Below are 16,966 nucleotides of genomic sequence, written 5' to 3'. Positions count from 1 at the left end.
GAACCCGGCCCTTGTTGCTGCCAACTAGATGGGCAGAAGGGTTACATAGACAAGGCCCAACCGTCAGAGGAGCGAAATTCTGGAGCAGCCTCCCAAGGGAGCTGTCACGGAGTCCCCGGGTGATGCTCTGGAACTGCTCCCCACAAAGCCAGTCAGGACTTTGGGGAGCCTCCTCTCCCTTGGAGCAGACCGTCTTCAGGGCAAGAAGCTCACACAGCTTCACCTCCTGGGTTTCTCCTTGGACCATTCAGCATATGCCCCTCCATGCGCTTCCCACAGCGAGTCCGCCCAGGTGGGGTCCTGGGGAAGCCAGAGGTCCTGCACGCATCCCCACTTCGCAGTCAGACGTGACTCTTAGCCAGCCAGTAAAACAGAGGTTTATTAGATGACAGGAACATGGTCTAAAACAGAGCTTGTAGGTACAAAGAACGGGATCTCTCAGCCGGGTCCATTCTGGGGCCCAGCAAGCCAGACAACCACATCTGCCCTCTCTTCCAGTCCCCAGCTAGCTCCAAACTGAAACCCCCTCCAGCCCCTCCTTTCTGGCCTTTGTCTCTTTCCCGGGCCAGGAAGTCACCTGATCTCTTTGTTCACCTTTAGCTATTCCCTTGCAGGGGGGAAGGGCCCCAGCCATTTGTTGCCAGGATACAAAGTGTCGGCCATTTATGCACACTGGAGACTTAAGAAATGCATAGGGGAAACTGAGGCACCCACACAGTATTCAGAGGAAACATTAAGAACAGTCCCACTTTGTCACAGGACCTAACTGGCTTCAAGAATGAGCATGAGAAGTTTCTGGAGGGGATGGGATGAGCAGACATCCCACAACGGCATGGAGCCGATCCGCGATTGCTAGCACCAAATATCCCCAATGGCCGGAGATGGGACACTTGCTGGGAAGGGCTCTGAGTTACTACAGAGAATCCGTCCCCAGGTGTCTGGCTGGTGGGTTTTGCCCACATGCTCAGGGTCTAACTGATCGCTGTATCTGGTGCCAGGAAGAAATTTCCCCCCGGTCAGATTGGCAGAGACCCTGGTGGGGGGGGGGGGGGGTTCGCCTTCGTCTGCAGCCTGAGGTGTGGGGCACGGGCAGGTTTAAACTAGTGTCAATGGAGGATTCTCTGTAACTTGAAGTCTTTAACCCATGATTGAGGCTGTCAGTGACTCAGCCGGAGGCTGGGGTCTGCTACAGAGTGGGTGGGTGAAGCTCTGTGACCTGCGAAGTGCAGCAGCTCACACCAGAGACCACGTCCCCAGGTCCCTAGGCATAGGTGAGTCCGTCGGTGCCAGGGTTGGGCTCCTGGGAAGAGGAGGGGACAGAGTCACTGGGGTGTGTGTGTATGTGTGTGCACCAACTGCCCACACACACATTCACACAGAGCAGGGCTTGTCCCCTCCAGCAGGCGGTGACAGGGACACACACACACATACACACCCCTGCAATCCCAGCTGTGATCCCATGAGCCCCTCCCAGCAACCCCACCCCCACCCCAAAATACTGAGTGGGCCAGATAAGGTGAGTGGGGCCCATGTGGGTCAGGGTTGGGGGTCAGGGCCCGCGGGCAGACAGGGACACTTACGAGGGTCTGTGTCTCTTTCACTTCGTCAATGGAAGCGTCTGCAGAACAGAGACACCCGCTGAGCTGCACCCCCGGCCGGCCCAGAGCAGAACCCCACACCCAGCTCTGACCCCTCCGTCCAGCCAGGGGGGGTCAGAGCCCGGCACAGCCACCCCTCGCCCGCCCCACAGCATGGACCAGGGTCATTAGCCCCATGTTACAGAGAGGAAAACTGAGGCACAGAGATGGCAGCAGAGTCTAGGGGGTTATGGCGGGGCAGGGGGGCTGGGAGTCAGGATCCCTGGGTTTTCACCCTGGCTCTGGGAGGGGAGGAGGGTCTAGTGGTTAGAGCAGGGGGCTGGGGGCCAGGAGTGGATGGGGATTCCCCACAGGTCACTGGCTGGGAAGGTCTGATGGAGAAATGAAGGGGGGACACACAAAGCCCGAGGCCTGGGGGGGGAGAATGGGCGGCCCCATAGAGGGAGACTATGAACTAGAGGGGGAGGGGAGGGTGGCCCCCAGGGAGCTGGTGCGGAGGGAGGCAAGAAGCTCAGCTGACACCAGCTACCTCTGGGGCCTTCTCCTTAGTCCCGCCCAGCAGCAGCTGTAAATCAGACCCTGCCCCGTATGGGTGGAGCTCCCACAAGTCCCGTCCCTCACCAGGTGTCCTGCCCCCCCCATGGTACCCCCTTGGGTGCATTACTTACAGATAGGGTCTTGCTGAGCCGGGGCCTCCAACACCCCCAAGGGGCTGGTGCTAAAAGAGAAAAAAATCCACTTGTAAATGTCATATCCCCCAAACCGCCAGGAAATTTCCCAACACACCCAGAGAGCCCCCAATCCTGCCTCACACTGAACCCTGTTCCCTAACCCCCCTGCTACAACCACTAGACCCCACCCCCCTGCCAGAGCTGGGGACAGAACCCAGGCAGAGGTGACACATGTGTGGGGGGAAAGCAGGGTCACATGACCCCCCCCCGGACAGCTCAGTCACATGGTGCAGCCGGGCCCCCTTCCTGCGGAGCAGCTGAGCTGGGGAGCTGAGCTGGACAGGGAGAGGCAGAGGCAGGAGCGGAGGAACAGCTGGGAGCTGCGGGTGGGGGGGGTCACGGCTTTCCGGGCAGGGGGGGGCGTGATGTGACTCCAGCTGTTCTGGGGTTGTGCCCCTCCACTGTCAGCAGGCCCAGGTCATTTCTGAGGAGTCCTGGCCCCCAACCCCACTTCCACCTCAGAGCCGGGGACAGAACCCAGGAGCCCTGTGACCCCGTCAGGTCGATCGGGAGGGTGGAGGAGCCGGGTTCCTACCTGCTCGGTCTCAGTGCGCCTCCTTTTCCTGCAGAGGGACACAAACCAGAATCCCCCATGAGTCGATCGGGATCCCCCGGTCCCAGCGCCCGGCCACTCACCCCCACAGGGCAGCAGGAATGGGAGGGCCTGGGGGGTCCCCTCTGCTGCTGGTGCTGAGCCTGGATCCCTGCTGGGGTGGGCCAGACCGGCAGGGGGCAGCACAACACCAAGCATGCGCTGTGGGGAGGGGCAGATTAACTCGGGGGCTTTTCCTGTCCCCAATCCTCCCTCGTTAGTGACTCATTATAATGAACCTGATCCATAGGTCGGCTCCGCTGGCACCACAGGTACCTGAGAGGCAGAGTGCCCACAGCGCATTATACAGGGACCCCTTGCTCAGTGCTGAGATGCGGCCACAGATGGTGCAGGTGGGGCAAGGGAACTGGTTATATGGGGACCCCTCATCTGGCCCTGAGATGTGGCCCCCCTGGGGTGGGACAGGTGCGTGTGTCCAGGGATTACACATGCCACAGCGCCCTCTGCTGTGCCCCCACCCCACTCCTTGGCTTCCCCATCCCAGCCGTGACCCCAGCCCGCCCTTCTTAGCGGCAGGATTAACCCTTCCCTCGCTGGGCGGGGCACTCACTGGCTCGGGTTTTTCTGAAGCAGACGAAGGCCACGAGGAGGAGGAGGAGGGCAGCGGCTGCCGCACTTCCTCCAGCGATGATGGGACTGGTCAGACCCGGAGGTGCCGGCGATTCCGATCCACCTGGAAAACAGCAGCAGCCGTGAGTGCCGGGGGCGTCTGATCTGTTCCCCTCCCCCAGCCCCTCCCACCCCAGGCGGCGCCCAAGGGGCTGGGGCACCTCAGGGTGCAGGGAGCAGAAAATTCTATGGGGAGGATGTCGGGGGCCCCAGGGCATCAAGTGGGGTCAGAGCCAGTAACATTTGGGGAATTTATAGCACGAGGGGACGCTGGGCTGCAGGGCAGGGAGCTCAGTAGGGGGCGCTCTCCCCATCAATCAGGGCTGGCCTCATTGCCCCAGCATGGCGCTAGGGGGCGCTGTCTGATCCAGCCTGGACGTTATTTCACCCCCTTCCTCGTGGCCACACCGGCTCAGGCCAACGGGCCCATCTAGCCTGGTATCCCGCCTCCCATGCTGGCTGCTCCTGGCTACTTCGCAGGGAGCTCTGGCGGGTTCATGTCAGAGCAGGAGGCTTCTGTCTCCTCTCAAATCCTTTGGTGCGGGGGAGTCACTTCCCCTGAGAACAGCCTCCATCCCTCCCCCTGGCCAACCACTGGAGAGAAGCTACCACATAATGTGTGACTCAATAGATTCCCCCCGGTACCTGGTCCCGTGCTACCCGGGAGGGTGGGAGCCGGCGCCACTCCAGGCTGGGTCAGGTCGGTTCCCATTGCGGGAATAGAACCAGCATCTGTTGGGGCAGGGGGAGGGGTTGAAACACTGACTCAGAGATCACCCCACCCTCCGTGACCACTGGTGGAATAGCCTCTGGGCTCAGGGACCTGGCCCAGCGGGGGCCCCGGAGAACACCCAGCACCCAGACCCTGGTTCCCACAGAAGCAGTGGGGGGAGTGGGGGAGGCAGGGGAAGCCTTAGCACTGGGACCTCCGCTGCGGCCCCAGGACGGGAGGAGCTCTCGCTACGTGCTGTGGCCTCAGGGCCGGGGGAGCTCTCGCTCCCCGCTGCGCCCTGGGGCCGAAGCAAGGGGACAGAGCTTCTCCGGTCTGGGGCTCACAATGCGGGGAAGCAGAAAGTAGAAAATGGGTTGTGGAGCTCCAGTGGGGGGACGGAATGGGGCGGGGCCATTGGTGGAATAGGGGCGGGGCCCCAGGGAAGGGGCAGAAAGGCGGGGGGCCATGTGCGGGGCCGCAGGCGGAGGAGGCGGAACAGGAGAGGGACGCAGGTGGAAGGGGGGAGGGATCCCCCTTGCTCTGGCCCAGGGGCCCAGGAAACCTTAATCCACCTCAGCCCGTGACTCAGCATCAATCGTTACTGTCAGACCTGGGGAGGGGGCTTTGTGGCTGGGGACGGTGCCGGCTGGGCAGCCCCTGAGCCCTGACTCCTCTGTGAGCCCCCAGAGCAGGGGCAGCCGGGGGAGCATCGCCTCGGAAAGGCCACTGCTCTGCAGCGCCCTCTGGTGGAAGGGATCCCCCCTCCCTCGGCCCTGAACCTCCAGGAGCTGCTGCTCCCCCTGGCTCGGGAACCCCCCAGTGACACTGTCCCGGCTTCCTGTCCAGACCAGTCCTAGGGCTCTGGGCATCCCGTCAGGTGCCGACCTTCTGAGGGTCCAGGTGAGTCCCCGGTGATGATGGGGCTGGCCAGACCCGGAAGTGCCGGCGATTCCGATCCACCTGGGAAACAGCAGCAGCCGTGAGTGTCGGGAGCGACTGGTCTGTTCCCCCCCAGCCCCTCCCACCCCAGGCGGCACCCAAGGGGCTGGGACACCGCAGAGCACAGGCATCAGAAAATTCTATGGGGAGGATGTTGGGGGGCCCCAGGGCATCAAGTGGGGTCAGAGCCAGCAAGATTTGGGGGATTTGTAGCACGAGGGCGCGCTAGGCTGCAGGGCAGGGAGCTCAGTAGGGGGCGCTCTCCCTATCAGTGTGGCCTGGCCTTATTGCCCCAGCACGGCACTAGGGGGCGCTGCCTGATCCAGCCTGGCCATCATTTCTAAAGCATTTCACCCCCTTCCTCATGGCCACACTGGCTGAGGCCAATGGGCCCATCTAGCTCGGTATCCCGCCTCCCATGCTGGCTGCTCCTGGCTGCTTCGCAGGGAGCTCCAGCCCCGCCCCCCCTGCCCCCACTCCCCCCGCGCGGGCCCCCCCCCCCCCCCCCCCCCCCCCCCACCCATGGCCACTGATGGGCCCAGCTGCCCCCAGAGGAAGCCTCCGGCTGCCCCATTAGCAGCGGGTTTGTGTCTGAGCAGGAGGCTTCGCTCCCCTCCCAAATCAGTCACTGCCCCTGAGAACATCTCCATCCCTCCCCCTGGGCAACCACAGGGGAAACTGCCCCATAATCTGTGACTTAATAGATTCCCCCCAGCCCCAGTACCTGGCCCCGCGCTGCCCGGGCGGGTGGGAGCCGGCGCCGCTCCAGGCTGGGTTGGGTCAGTTCCCTCTGCGGGAATAGAACCAGAGTCTGTCAGAGTGGGGGGAGGGGCTGAAACACCGACTCAGAGATCCCCCCGCTACCCCCCGTGACCAGTGGTGGATCAGCCATTCGGCCTATAGGGCCCGTGCCCAGGGACCCCAGCCAAGTGGGGGCCCCAGAGCTCTGGCCACCGGGTGAGCAGGATGGGAGAAGCCCCAGCACCCCGACCCTGGTCCGCAGAAGCACGGAGAGGGGCAGGGGAACCCTTAGCACTGGGACCTTTGCTCTGAGCATCCCATCAGGGTGCTGACCTTCTGAGGGTGGGGCTGGGAGCGGGGACACCGAGCTGGGCCCCTCACCTGCTACCACCAGCTCCACGGTGTCGCTGGGCTGCGAGGAGACGAAGGGCTCCGATCGGGGCCGGTAGCTGCAGCTGTAGCTCCCTCCATGCTGCCGGCTCACGCTGGGGATGCGGAACTCGGCCCTGGCCCCAGCAGGGTCCATGTGTCGCTGGGGGTTCAGGTCTCCAGTCTTGTGCAGGAAGAACCTCATGTCCCGGCGCTGCCCCTGACACCGGATGGTGACGTCTGCCCCTGGGGCGGTGACCCCAGTGGGGCTCAGAGAGATGGAGGGTCTGGGTAAGCTGGGATCTGCGCACAGGAGAGAGGATGTGGGAGCCAGACCAAGGCACCCGCCCAGCCCCGGCCTCCAGCTGCAGAAGAGAAGAGTGAGGGGGGATTTGATAGCAGCCTTCAACTACCTGAAGGAGGGCTCCAAAGAGGATGGAGCTCGGCTGTTCTCATGGGTGGCAGATGACAGAACAAGGAGCAATGGTTTCAAGTTGCAGTGGGGGAGGTTTAAGTTGGATATTATGGAAAACTATTTCACTAGGAGGGTGGTGAAGCAGTGGAATGGGCTCCCTAGGGAGGTGGTGGAATCTCCTTCCTCATCTTCTATGATTCCCCGGCCGTTCCCAGGCACGGGCAGATCCAGTGGCCCCCTGGCAGAGATTCTCTCCCAGATCCCAGAGTCCTGGCCCTGCGAGCTGGGCTTCCAGCCCCACAGACACGGGGCCACGGCTGCCTTGTTCTTGGGGTCCTCATATGCCATGTGTGGCCCCTGCCTCATTCACTGCGTCCGGGCCCCCCAGCACAGAGTGACTCACGGGCTGGTGTCTGGCACCTGGCATGGCAGGGTCTGAGCCCCACAGAGGAAAGAAGTCATCCCCCCGGGAGGCAGTGAGACAACTTTATCCCCATTCTACAGGGGGGGAAACTGAGGCACAGACAGATTCACTTTCCTTAGTGAGCTCCCAGGGGCAGGGACTGTCTCTTCACTCTGTGTTTATGCAGCGCTATTGAGGCCAGTTTTGGCAGAGGTCTCCAATATCTGTGGGCATCTTTGTTTGTGGGCTCTCGGCCTGAGATCCCCCAAGTTTGAGCCCTCCCCCCCCCGCAAGGGAGGACACTTTTGAAAACCGCGACGTGCTCCCATCACACAGAGTCTGTGGCTGCACCAGGAGCTGGGCCAGATCTCCGGGGTCCCAGCCCAGTGCAGTGTCCACTAAGCAACTGCTCCTCCTGCAGCCCCTCCCTCATTCAGCCCAGGCCAGGGCCCTGCCTGGGGCACGGCCTGGAGCACAGAGGGGATGGGATCACGGGATTAAATAGCGACTCATGGTTTCTACACACAAGGGGCAGCGTTAAAGTCACCTCCCTGCCCTGAGTGTCCAGGGACTGCTGCTCCCCTCTGGCTGGGGAACCCCCCAGTGACTCCGTCCCCACTCCCCGGTCGGGTGTCCCCTCTGCTGGGTCAGGGCTCAGGGCAGAGCCTGGCTCTGAGCGTCCCATTGTCTCCAAGCCCCGGTGAGGGTCTGGCTGGGGGGGGTGGGGCTGGGAACGGGGACGCCAAGGCGGGCCCCTCACCTCTCACCACCAGCTCCACGGGGTCGCTGGGGTACGACACGGCGAACGGCTCCGATTTGCTGTGATAGGAGCAGCTGTAGCTCCCGCCAAGATCCCGGTGAACGTTGCTGCTGGAGAACACAGCCTCAAACCCGTCCGAATCCACAGGTGGGAAATGGCGTCGCTCTTTATTCAGCACAAATCGCACGTCCTGGTGCTGCCCCCAACACCGGACGACCACAGTTCCCCCCAGGCTCACGGAGATGTTGGGTTTGGGGTAGCTGGGCTCTGCAGTGGGAAGCAGACAGACCGTGAGATGCAGGCCCCGTCAGTCAGTCCTGGGGCCCGTCCTCACTACGTGGCCTCAGTGGTCGGTCAGACCCGGCGGTCCTGGGGACGGGCTCCTGGATGCCTTTCCACAGGGTCCAGAGTTTCCTCTGAGCCCTGGGCTAGCAGCATGAGACACGGAGCAACCCCAGCCCCTGGGGGCCAGAGCTGTGCTCCCTAGCGGGTGACAGGACAGTCCAGTCTCCAGGGTCCATTCACTCCCTGGCTTCTCTGCTGCAAGGGCTGGGAGCCAAGACTCCTGGGTTCTGTCCCCGGCTCTGGGAGGGGAGTGGGGTCTAGTGGGTGAGAGCAGGGGGGATGGGGGCCAGGACTCCTGGGTTCTGTGCACAGCACCACCACTGACTTGTAAGGGACTGTGCAAGTCTCTACTATACACTGAGGTTTATAACCTTCAGCTCCACCCATCACCCCCTAACTGATGTGTTGTCTGGGAAAGCCTCCCCTGCTCTGCAGCTCCCTCTGGTGGCAGGGATTCCCCCTTCCTCTGCCCCAGATCTCCAGAGCGGGGACTCTGAGCTGGGTCCCTCCTTCACCTCCCACAATGATCTCGACGGGGTTGCTGTGATGTGATGAGTGACTCTGATCCACTATGGAGCGATAGTCGCAGGTGTAGCTCCCTCCATCTTCCTGGCCAACACTGGTGATGGGAAATTCAGCCACGGTCCCATTAGGCATCGTCCGCACCTGCTGGTTCGGGTGTCCAGCTTTACGCAGAAAGAACTCCATGGATCGTTGCCGACCCTCACAGCGGATGGTGACATTTCCCCCGAGGGCCACCACCCTGCTGGGGCTCACCCAGATGGTGGGTTTGAGAAATTCACTCCCTGCTTTCAACAAGACAGGAGTTAACCAGGGGAGATACACACACCCCTGCCTCCCTCCCCCCAGTTCAGTCCATCCGTCATTCGGCCTCTCTGGGAGTCTGTCCCCTACCAGGGTTGGCACTGCCTGCTCATGGGGCTCGGGGGCAGGGGGTTCACCCACATGTAGCTCAGGACCCAGCTGCATGTGAGATCACCTGCCGCCCCCCCCAGCCCCACCTGAGGCCAGCCAGGGAACCTGACCAGTGGGCCCCCTGCAGCCCTGCCCCCCCGAACCAGATTTGGGAATAGAGTCTGTGGCTGGCGGGAGTTGTGCAAGACCCAGCTTTCCCCAGGCCTTGGGAATGGGGGGCTGTGAGTGCAGGGGAGGGAGCTGTTGGGGGCGGATCTGGGGGGGTTCTCCTAGGGTTACCATATTTCCACAATCAAAAAAGAGGACACTGAGGGGGGAGGAGCCCCACTCTAGCCCCGCCCCTGCCCTGCCCCACCCCCATCCACTCCCTCCCCCTTCCCACCCCCTGACTGCCCCCCTCAGAACCCCCAAACCCCCCTACTCCTTGTCCCCTGACTGCCCCCTCCTGGGACCCCTGCCACTAACTGCCCCCTAGGACTCTACCCGTCCCCTGACTGCCCCGACCCTTATCCACACCCCAACCCCATATTCACACCCCCACCCCTAGACAGACCCCCGGGACTCCCATGCCCTATCCAACTGCTCCCCACCCTCTGACAGGATCACCAGAACTCTAGACCCATCCAACCCCCTCTGCTCCCTGCCTCTCTCGACCCCTTTCCACACCCCTGCCCCATATCCACACCCCCTCCCTCAAACAGACCCCCGGGACTCCCACACCCTATCCAACTGCTCCCCACCCCTTGACAGGACCTCCAGAACTCCCAACCCATCCAAACCCCTCTGCTCCCTGCCTGCCTTGACCCCTCTCCACACCCCTGCCCCCCTGACAGCCCCCCCGAACTCCCGACCCATCCAACCCCCCCTCCCTGTCCCCTGACCAGGGGCAGCTTTAGCAAGAGCCCAGGAATCGGGCTGCACTCCGGCCGGGGTCGCGGGTCTTGGGGGCCAGGCCGGAGGTGCTCGGCCGGAACCGGGGCCGCCGCCCTGGGGCCGGATCCGGGCCAGAGCCGCTGGGGCCGGGGCCACGGGTGCTCGGCCAGCGCCGCTCTGCCAGAACCAGGGCAGGTGCCCCGGGGCCCGGGCCAGGGGTGCTCGGCTGGCACCGCTCAGCCAGGGCCAGGCCAGTGCGCTCGGCCGGAACCAGGGCCCCGGGGCCCGAGCCGAGTCGGGCCGGAGCCACTGAGGCCAGGGCCGGAGCCGCTGGGGTCGGGGCCGGGGGTGCTCGGCTGGCGACGCTCGGCCGGAACCGGGGCCCCGGGGCCCGAGCCGAGCCGGGCCGGAGCCGCTGGGGCCAGGGCCGGAGCCTCTGGGGCCGGGGCCGAGGGTGTTCGGCTGGCGCCGCTCAGCCAGAACTGGGGCCGGTGCCCCAGGGCCAGAGCCGGAGCCGCTGGGGCCGACCGGGGCCGGAGCCGCTTGGCTGGGGCCAGAGGGAGTCTCTCGGCCAGGGCCGGACTGGGCCGCGCCGCCCCATGCCTCCCTGGAGCCCTCCTTCTCGCGTCCCCCCCCCAGCTTACCTGCTGCTGCCCACCTGCCCCTGCTTGTTTTCAGACTTCCCGCGAACATCTGATTTGTGGGGAGCAGGGGAGGGGGAGGAGCAGGGGGGCGGAGCGTTCAGGGGAGGGGGAGGAGCAGGGGGCGGAGCGTTCAGGGGAGGGGGAGGAGCAGGGGGGCGGAGTGTTCAGGGGAGGGGAGGACGGGGAAGACAGCTGCAGGGCCAGGGGCGTGCTAAGGCTGCAGGGGATGCGGGGAGCCAGGAAGGGGCTTTGGCTGCCCAGCGGCGCATGGCCGCCGCTTTTCAATCTATAAATAGCCGACCGGGGGGAAATCCCGGACATTTTTAGATTTTTAGAAATCCCCCCCGGACTGCTATTTATAGACCGAAAAGCCGGACATGTCCGGGGAAATCTGGACGTATGGTAGCCCTAGGTTCTCCCCACGGCTGCACTGACTGTGAACGTTTCAGTTCCCTGAGGGGATCCAGAGCCAACGGACGGCCCCTGTTAGCGTTTGTATGAGCCGAAATAAATCCACGTGCCGCCCCCACCCCCGATCCTCACAGCCTGTCGGGGGCAGGACTTTGAACCAGGGGACGGTTCCCATCTGCTTCCTCAGACCCCGGGAGCCAGATTCAGCTCCCAGTTACTCCGGGGAGGGGGGGTCACAGAAGAACGAGGCCGGGTCTGAACTCACAGGGGGAGTTTGGGTTGCGTTTTGGGGAAGGATCAGGGCTCGGTTCCTCTTTTCCCCACCCCATACATCCCCTCTCCTGTCCTTGATGTTACCGTCCCCCCCACAGACTAATACTCACCTCCCCACACCCCGCTGTGCCCGGCCAGCCAGCAGCCTGGAGAGGAGACGGCTTGTTAGTGACCAGATCCCAGAGAAACTGGATCCTACAACCTGGTCTCAGATCCCCCCACATGGGCACATGCCCTGTTCTCAGATCCCCCACCCACCCACCCCAGGCACACGTCCTGGTCTCAGCTCCTCTTCATGGGCACATGCCCTGGTCTCAAATCCCCGCCATTGGCACATGCCCTGGTCTCAGATCCCCCACCCTATGGGCACATGCCCTGGCTGTCTCCAATACTCACCGAGGAGGAGGACGGTGAGAGCAGATGCCATGACGGGGCAGTGGGGGCCCCTCAGCGCTGTCACCAATGCCCCGGCGTTGAGCTCCACTGAGTCTGAGGCCCGAGTGCGAACGGAATGAGGAACTGCGCCGGGGGCTGCAGCCCCAGGAAGCCCGTGATGAGCTCGGCCCCTTTCTTCCCATCAGATGATTTCTCAGCACTCTCCGGGGCAAATCTGCCATGCTCAGAGAAAAGCCAGCTCCCTGCAACACCCAGCAAACCACATCCCCTCCTGCAGCTGCCTGGTCACCCCCACCCCCACCCATCACCTCCCAGCCCCACATGGGAGCTGCCCAGTCCAGGGATCAGCTGGGAAATGGGGAATCTCAGATGTCAAGAGATGCCCAGGCTGCCCCCACCTTTTCCAACAGACCCGTCCAACCTCCCTGGAGCAGCAGGTCAGAGCAGAGTAGGGATCTCCACCCCCCATGGTGCCCTTCACGGAGTGACCCTCTCCCATGGAGCGGGGCAGAGATTCCTTCCTGACCCGGCTGGGCCCAGCGCCTGCCCTGGAGCATGAGGGTGGAGGAGTCTGGCCAACCTCCTTCCCAGGTAGTGTGACTGCATCACCATTCTTAGCTCAATGATGTGGCACAGAGGCAAGACAGAGGGGTGGGGGTTGTGGTTTCTGGCCCCCGTGAGCAGGGGAGGGAGGCATAAATGAAGATCCTGAGTTGTTAAAGAAACAGCCAATAAAACCGGCGGGTGGGATCTACTGCACCCCATGGACGGCGCTTCCTGCAGTAAGTGACTGGGGAGCAGTAAAACCAAGGGGGATTGACGGGGACCAGGCATGCTGAAGAGTCGGAGAGAGACGGTTTCAGGGGGCGATTAACCCCTGGGAGTGTGTGACCAGAGAGAAGGACTTTTGCAGTAACAGGGTCCCCCGGGGGATCGCAGCGAGCGGTCCCGGGGCGGAGGAGTCTGCAGCTCGACCCTGGCAGAGAGATGGTGACCTGAAGAAGGGCTGGCACACTAGGGGTCTCCCTGGAACGGTGGAAAGCAGAGAGCACAGGCCGGCGAGTGGCCAGCAGGAGGATGTATGCTAAACGCCTTAAGAGCGACCTGGTGGAGCTGTGCAGGCAGAGGGGGCTGCGCGCTGGGAGGTCCACCAAAGAACAGCTAATTGCCCAGCTGGAGGAGAAGGATCGCTTGGATGAACCGAGCCCTGTCCCTTAGGGAAGCCGCCCGACGGATGCAACGTGGGCCCCGGGGCCTGACATGGCTGGGAGGGGTCAGACTGCTGCCGAGGACATCCCGAGACCCTGCCTACCTATGCCTCGGGGAGGGATTGGGGGAAGCCCAGCAAATACCAAGGGCACCCCGAACCCGGCAGCCAGCAGGGGATCGTCGCAGCGGAGCTCCCCGTCCCTGGAACGGAGGCGGCTGGAATATGACAGGGAGCTGAGACTGAAAGAGCTCGAGTTAAGGGAGCAAGAACTGAAGCAGGAGCGGGAAGAGAAGGAGAAACAACGTCAGCATGAGCGGGACCAACGTCAGCATGAGCTGGAACTGGCCAGGCTGAGGACCAGCGAGCCCCCGGCTGCGGTGAGTGAGGGGGGACCCAAGACTGCCAAGAGCTTTGATAAGTGCTTTCTGGCCCAGCGTAAGGAGGGGGAGGACATGGATACCTTCCTGACGGCCTTTGAGAATACCTGCGAGCTGCTCCAGGTTGACCCTGCAGACAGGCTCCAGTTTCTCATCCCCTCACTGGACTCCACAGCCAGGGAGGTGTACAGCCGACTGAAAGGGGCAGAGACAGGGGACTACGAACTGTTCAAAAAGGCCCTGCTCCGCGAGTTTGGGCTGACCCCTGAGATGTAGCGGAAAAGGTTCCGAAGTCAGCGTAAAACCCATGAGGTCACATACCAACAACTAGCCAACCGGGCGCAGGGGTATGCCGCAAGTGGACAGCTGGGGCCCAAACTATAGAGGACCTGCTTGACCTATTTGTACTGGAGCACGTGTATGAGCAGTGCCCATCAGACCTGAGGCGATGGTTTATGGACCAAAAGCCAGAGAACCCGCAGCACGCAGGCCAGCTGGCCGACGAGTTTGTGAACAGTCGGGCAGGGGATAACAGGGAGGAGTCCCAAAAGAACAGTCCCACCACAACGCAGAGAGAGGGTCACCATGGGACCTCCCAGCGGGGAAATATGGAGAACCCCCACCAAAGGGAAACATCCAACGTCAGGTCCATCCGACCCACTTGAGGGGACCCATGGGACATGGGCTGCTATCACTGTGGCCAGAGAGGCCACCTATGGGCCCAGTGCCTCAGGCTCAGGGACAGACTGAGCAGATCCAACCCACAGAGGGTTGACTGGGTAGAGACCCAGCCGGGCGAGAGGCAGCGTTCCCAGGAAAGGGGGGCTGGCAGCATACCACCTGCTAAGGAGGGAGGAGAGCTCCAGGCCGGCTCCTCTGGGGGCTGGATGCTCCAGACTCAGGGTTTTTGGATTACAGGGTAGGCGCGGGGTGGTCCCTGTGGAGCAAGTACCTTGTTCCCCTGGAGGTAGATGGAAGGAAGGTCAATGGATACTGGGATACGGGCGCAGAGGTCACGCTGGCCCGGCCCGAGGTGGCGGCCCCAGATCGGGTGGTGCCCGACACCTACCTGACCCTGACAGGGGTGGCTGGGACCCCAGTCAAAGTGCCCATGGCGAGGGTACACCTGAAGTGGGGGGCCAAGGAGGGCCCCAAGGACGTGGGGGTACACCCGTATTTGCCCACTGAGGTGTTGATGGAGGGGACCTGGAGGACTGGCCAAGCAACCCCCAGGGTGCCCTGGTTGTGACCCGCAGTCAGAGCCGGCGAGGGGCACTGCGCCCTGGCCTTGGGGAGGGTGCCTTGCCCGAGGCGCAGGACCCTAACCTGGTGGGGAGGGAACGCCCAGGGACACGGCTCAGGGAGGCTGTGGCTTCAGACCCAGCCGGCGAGAGAAAGCAGGTGGCCATCCCTGTCCCAGCTGCTGAGTTCCAGGCCGAGTTGCAGAAAGATCCCTCCTTGCGGAAGATAAGGGACCTGGCCGACCTCAGTGCGGTACAGACCATGGGGAGAGGTGGCCGGAAAAGGTTCCTGTGGGAGAAAGGGTTCCTGTACCGAGAATGGGCTCCCCCAGGGAAAATGGAGTCAGGGGGGATCAGGAGGCAGCTGGTGGTACCCCAGAAGTATCGCCGCCAGCTGCTGTACCGGGCCCATGACATTCCCCTCTCAGGGCACCAGGGAACCTGGCATACCCAGCAGAGGCTGCTACGAAACTTTTACTGACCTGGGGTCTTTGTTACTGTCCAACAGTACTGCCGATCCTGTGACCCCTGTCAGAGGGGGAGGAAGGCCCAGGACAAGGGGAAAATGGCCTTAGGACCCTTGCCCAGCATACGGGAGCCTTTCCAGAGGGTGGTCAAGGTAAAAAGGGGGGCTCTGAACCAAGAGAGCCCGAATTACAGCCCTCCAGACTGGAATGCTGGGAGAGGACCCCAGCCCAGTTGGAACCGCAGGGGTATTGGGATGGGAAAAGGGCACAGGCCGCATAAGGCTTCCCACATGAGAACTACGAGTGCCATCGAGCACACCCGACCTAAGGGGGGCCGTGAAACTGGAAGGACCTGGTGTAATTCTCACCAAGGAAGGGAGGGATGCTGGGGCATCCATGGGAACGGGGGTAGGTTCGAACTTCCCCAGGTCACTGGCTGAAGTGACCCCGCTCAGTTCGGTATCGAAGTGGGGAGAGATGTGACGAACTGGGACTGTTCTTAATGTGGTCTTTGAATGCTGAGTGGGGAGTGTTGGCCTGGGAAGGTTGCAGGGGAGTGTGGCTAGGATGGTCTGCATTGGGGGATGGGAGATTGGTCGTGAGGGAGAATACCTGAGCATGTAACATGAGAACCCAGGAAGGGGTTAGAGGTCAGGAAACGGAACAAAGGCTGTGGGAGGGAAGGCTGGAGAGGAGTTTGAGAGCTGGCTGGTGGAATGGCTGGGAGGCAGACGGGGTCTGACCTCCCAAGGGGGCTGTGGTGCCCTGGGACCCCAAGATGCACCTAATTGGGGGGGATCCTGTTGTCTGTGCCTGCAAGACCTGTCTTGTACTGTGTTCCTGTCATCTAAATAAACCTTCTGCTTTACTGGCTGGCTGAGAGTCATGGTGAATCGCAGGAAGCCAGGGGTGCAGGGCCCTGTGTCCCCCCACACTCCGTGACATGGGGTAGCTGGGCTCTGCAGGCAGGAGGAGACAGGCGATGAGACCCAGACATGGTCACTGCACCCCGTCCCCACAGCCCGGCCCCGGTGACGAAGCCGATACAGGAGAGAGTCTCCTGGATGCTTTTCCCCTGAATCCAAGACAGAGAGAGCTGGGCTAGCGACACAAGAGACACGGGCCACGGTGTGGATCCATCTGAAGGAGCCCATGGAGGGGTGGCTGGGGCAGGGGAAGGAGAGGCCAAGGCTACCTAGAGGCCAATTGCATTTTATCTCAGTCAGACGGGGAAGGAGAAATCAGTTCAGTGGGGAATGATCACAAGTGAATCAGAGTTCGCTGGTTTAGGAGGAAATGCTGCATTAGGTCACACTGGGAACTCTTGCTGACCTTGACCGAACAGTAACTACCATTGCCTGAATTAAACCAACTTTATGGGCAAAAATTTACATTCATGGAGCACCAGGATCTGGAGTTAGAACGTTCAAGGCACTACGGCAGAACTCCACCGCTCTACGGTCCCTTCGCAGCTTCTCTGTTTTCAGCCTCGGCACGCCCCGAGTTCGGAGGACAATGTTTTAGGAGGCTTCATTATATCTTGATTGAACCATCTTCTTGTGATGTCATTGTTTGCTGTTCTGAGTTCCAGCTCAATTAACTACAGCTATTCCTCCATGCCACAGGTCAGCTTCTTAACTGAACAACCATCGTTCCGCTGCTTTCTGCCGTACGCGCAGTCCCTTCCCTCTCTGGCAATTTCTCTCTTCCTGTCACTGCACCTGAAGGTGCTGGTGTTTTACTTTCGCTACAGCCACTTCCTCTTTATTTCTTCAGCCCCTTTCTCTTTGCTCACATCTGATTTCCCTCACGTTTCATTCGTGCTTTACTTCTCTCGCAGTTTTGTAACAATTTCTTAGGTAACTTGGAGACTCTTTCATTGTTTTTCCTCTTGTTTCACTGC

At 62.0% G+C, this 16,966-nt stretch overlaps 1 protein-coding gene and 1 long non-coding RNA gene across 2 annotated transcripts; both read right to left on the bottom strand.

The window, feature by feature from the left end:
• Positions 1-1,251: 1,251 nt before the first annotated feature.
• On the bottom strand, positions 1,252-3,592 carry LOC115271474. Its single transcript, XR_003899973.1, has 5 exons — positions 3,493-3,592; positions 2,865-2,892; positions 2,267-2,316; positions 1,581-1,618; positions 1,252-1,300 (listed from the first exon to the last, which is right to left on the bottom strand). It is a non-coding gene; the product is annotated as an uncharacterized LOC115271474 (long non-coding RNA).
• LOC113409037 (immunoglobulin superfamily member 1-like) lies at positions 3,593-11,850 on the bottom strand (the record flags this gene model as incomplete). The annotated part of the gene is made up of 9 exons (XM_029914040.1): positions 11,769-11,850; positions 11,483-11,518; positions 8,751-9,041; positions 7,891-8,157; positions 6,325-6,615; positions 5,927-5,992; positions 5,149-5,223; positions 4,197-4,283; positions 3,593-3,615 (listed from the first exon to the last, which is right to left on the bottom strand). Coding segments are annotated over exons 1-9 (1,167 nt in total), but the record flags the coding sequence as incomplete, so codon positions are not given.
• Positions 11,851-16,966: the final 5,116 nt, after the last annotated feature.

The sequence above is a fragment of the Terrapene carolina genome, unplaced genomic scaffold (assembly GCF_002925995.2).
Source record: "Terrapene carolina triunguis isolate 2854851 unplaced genomic scaffold, T_m_triunguis-2.0 Scaffold28623, whole genome shotgun sequence".
Lineage (NCBI taxonomy): Eukaryota > Metazoa > Chordata > Testudines > Emydidae > Terrapene > Terrapene triunguis.
Note: the sequence above shows the minus strand (reverse complement) of the source record. Positions and strands in the feature narration are given on the sequence as shown.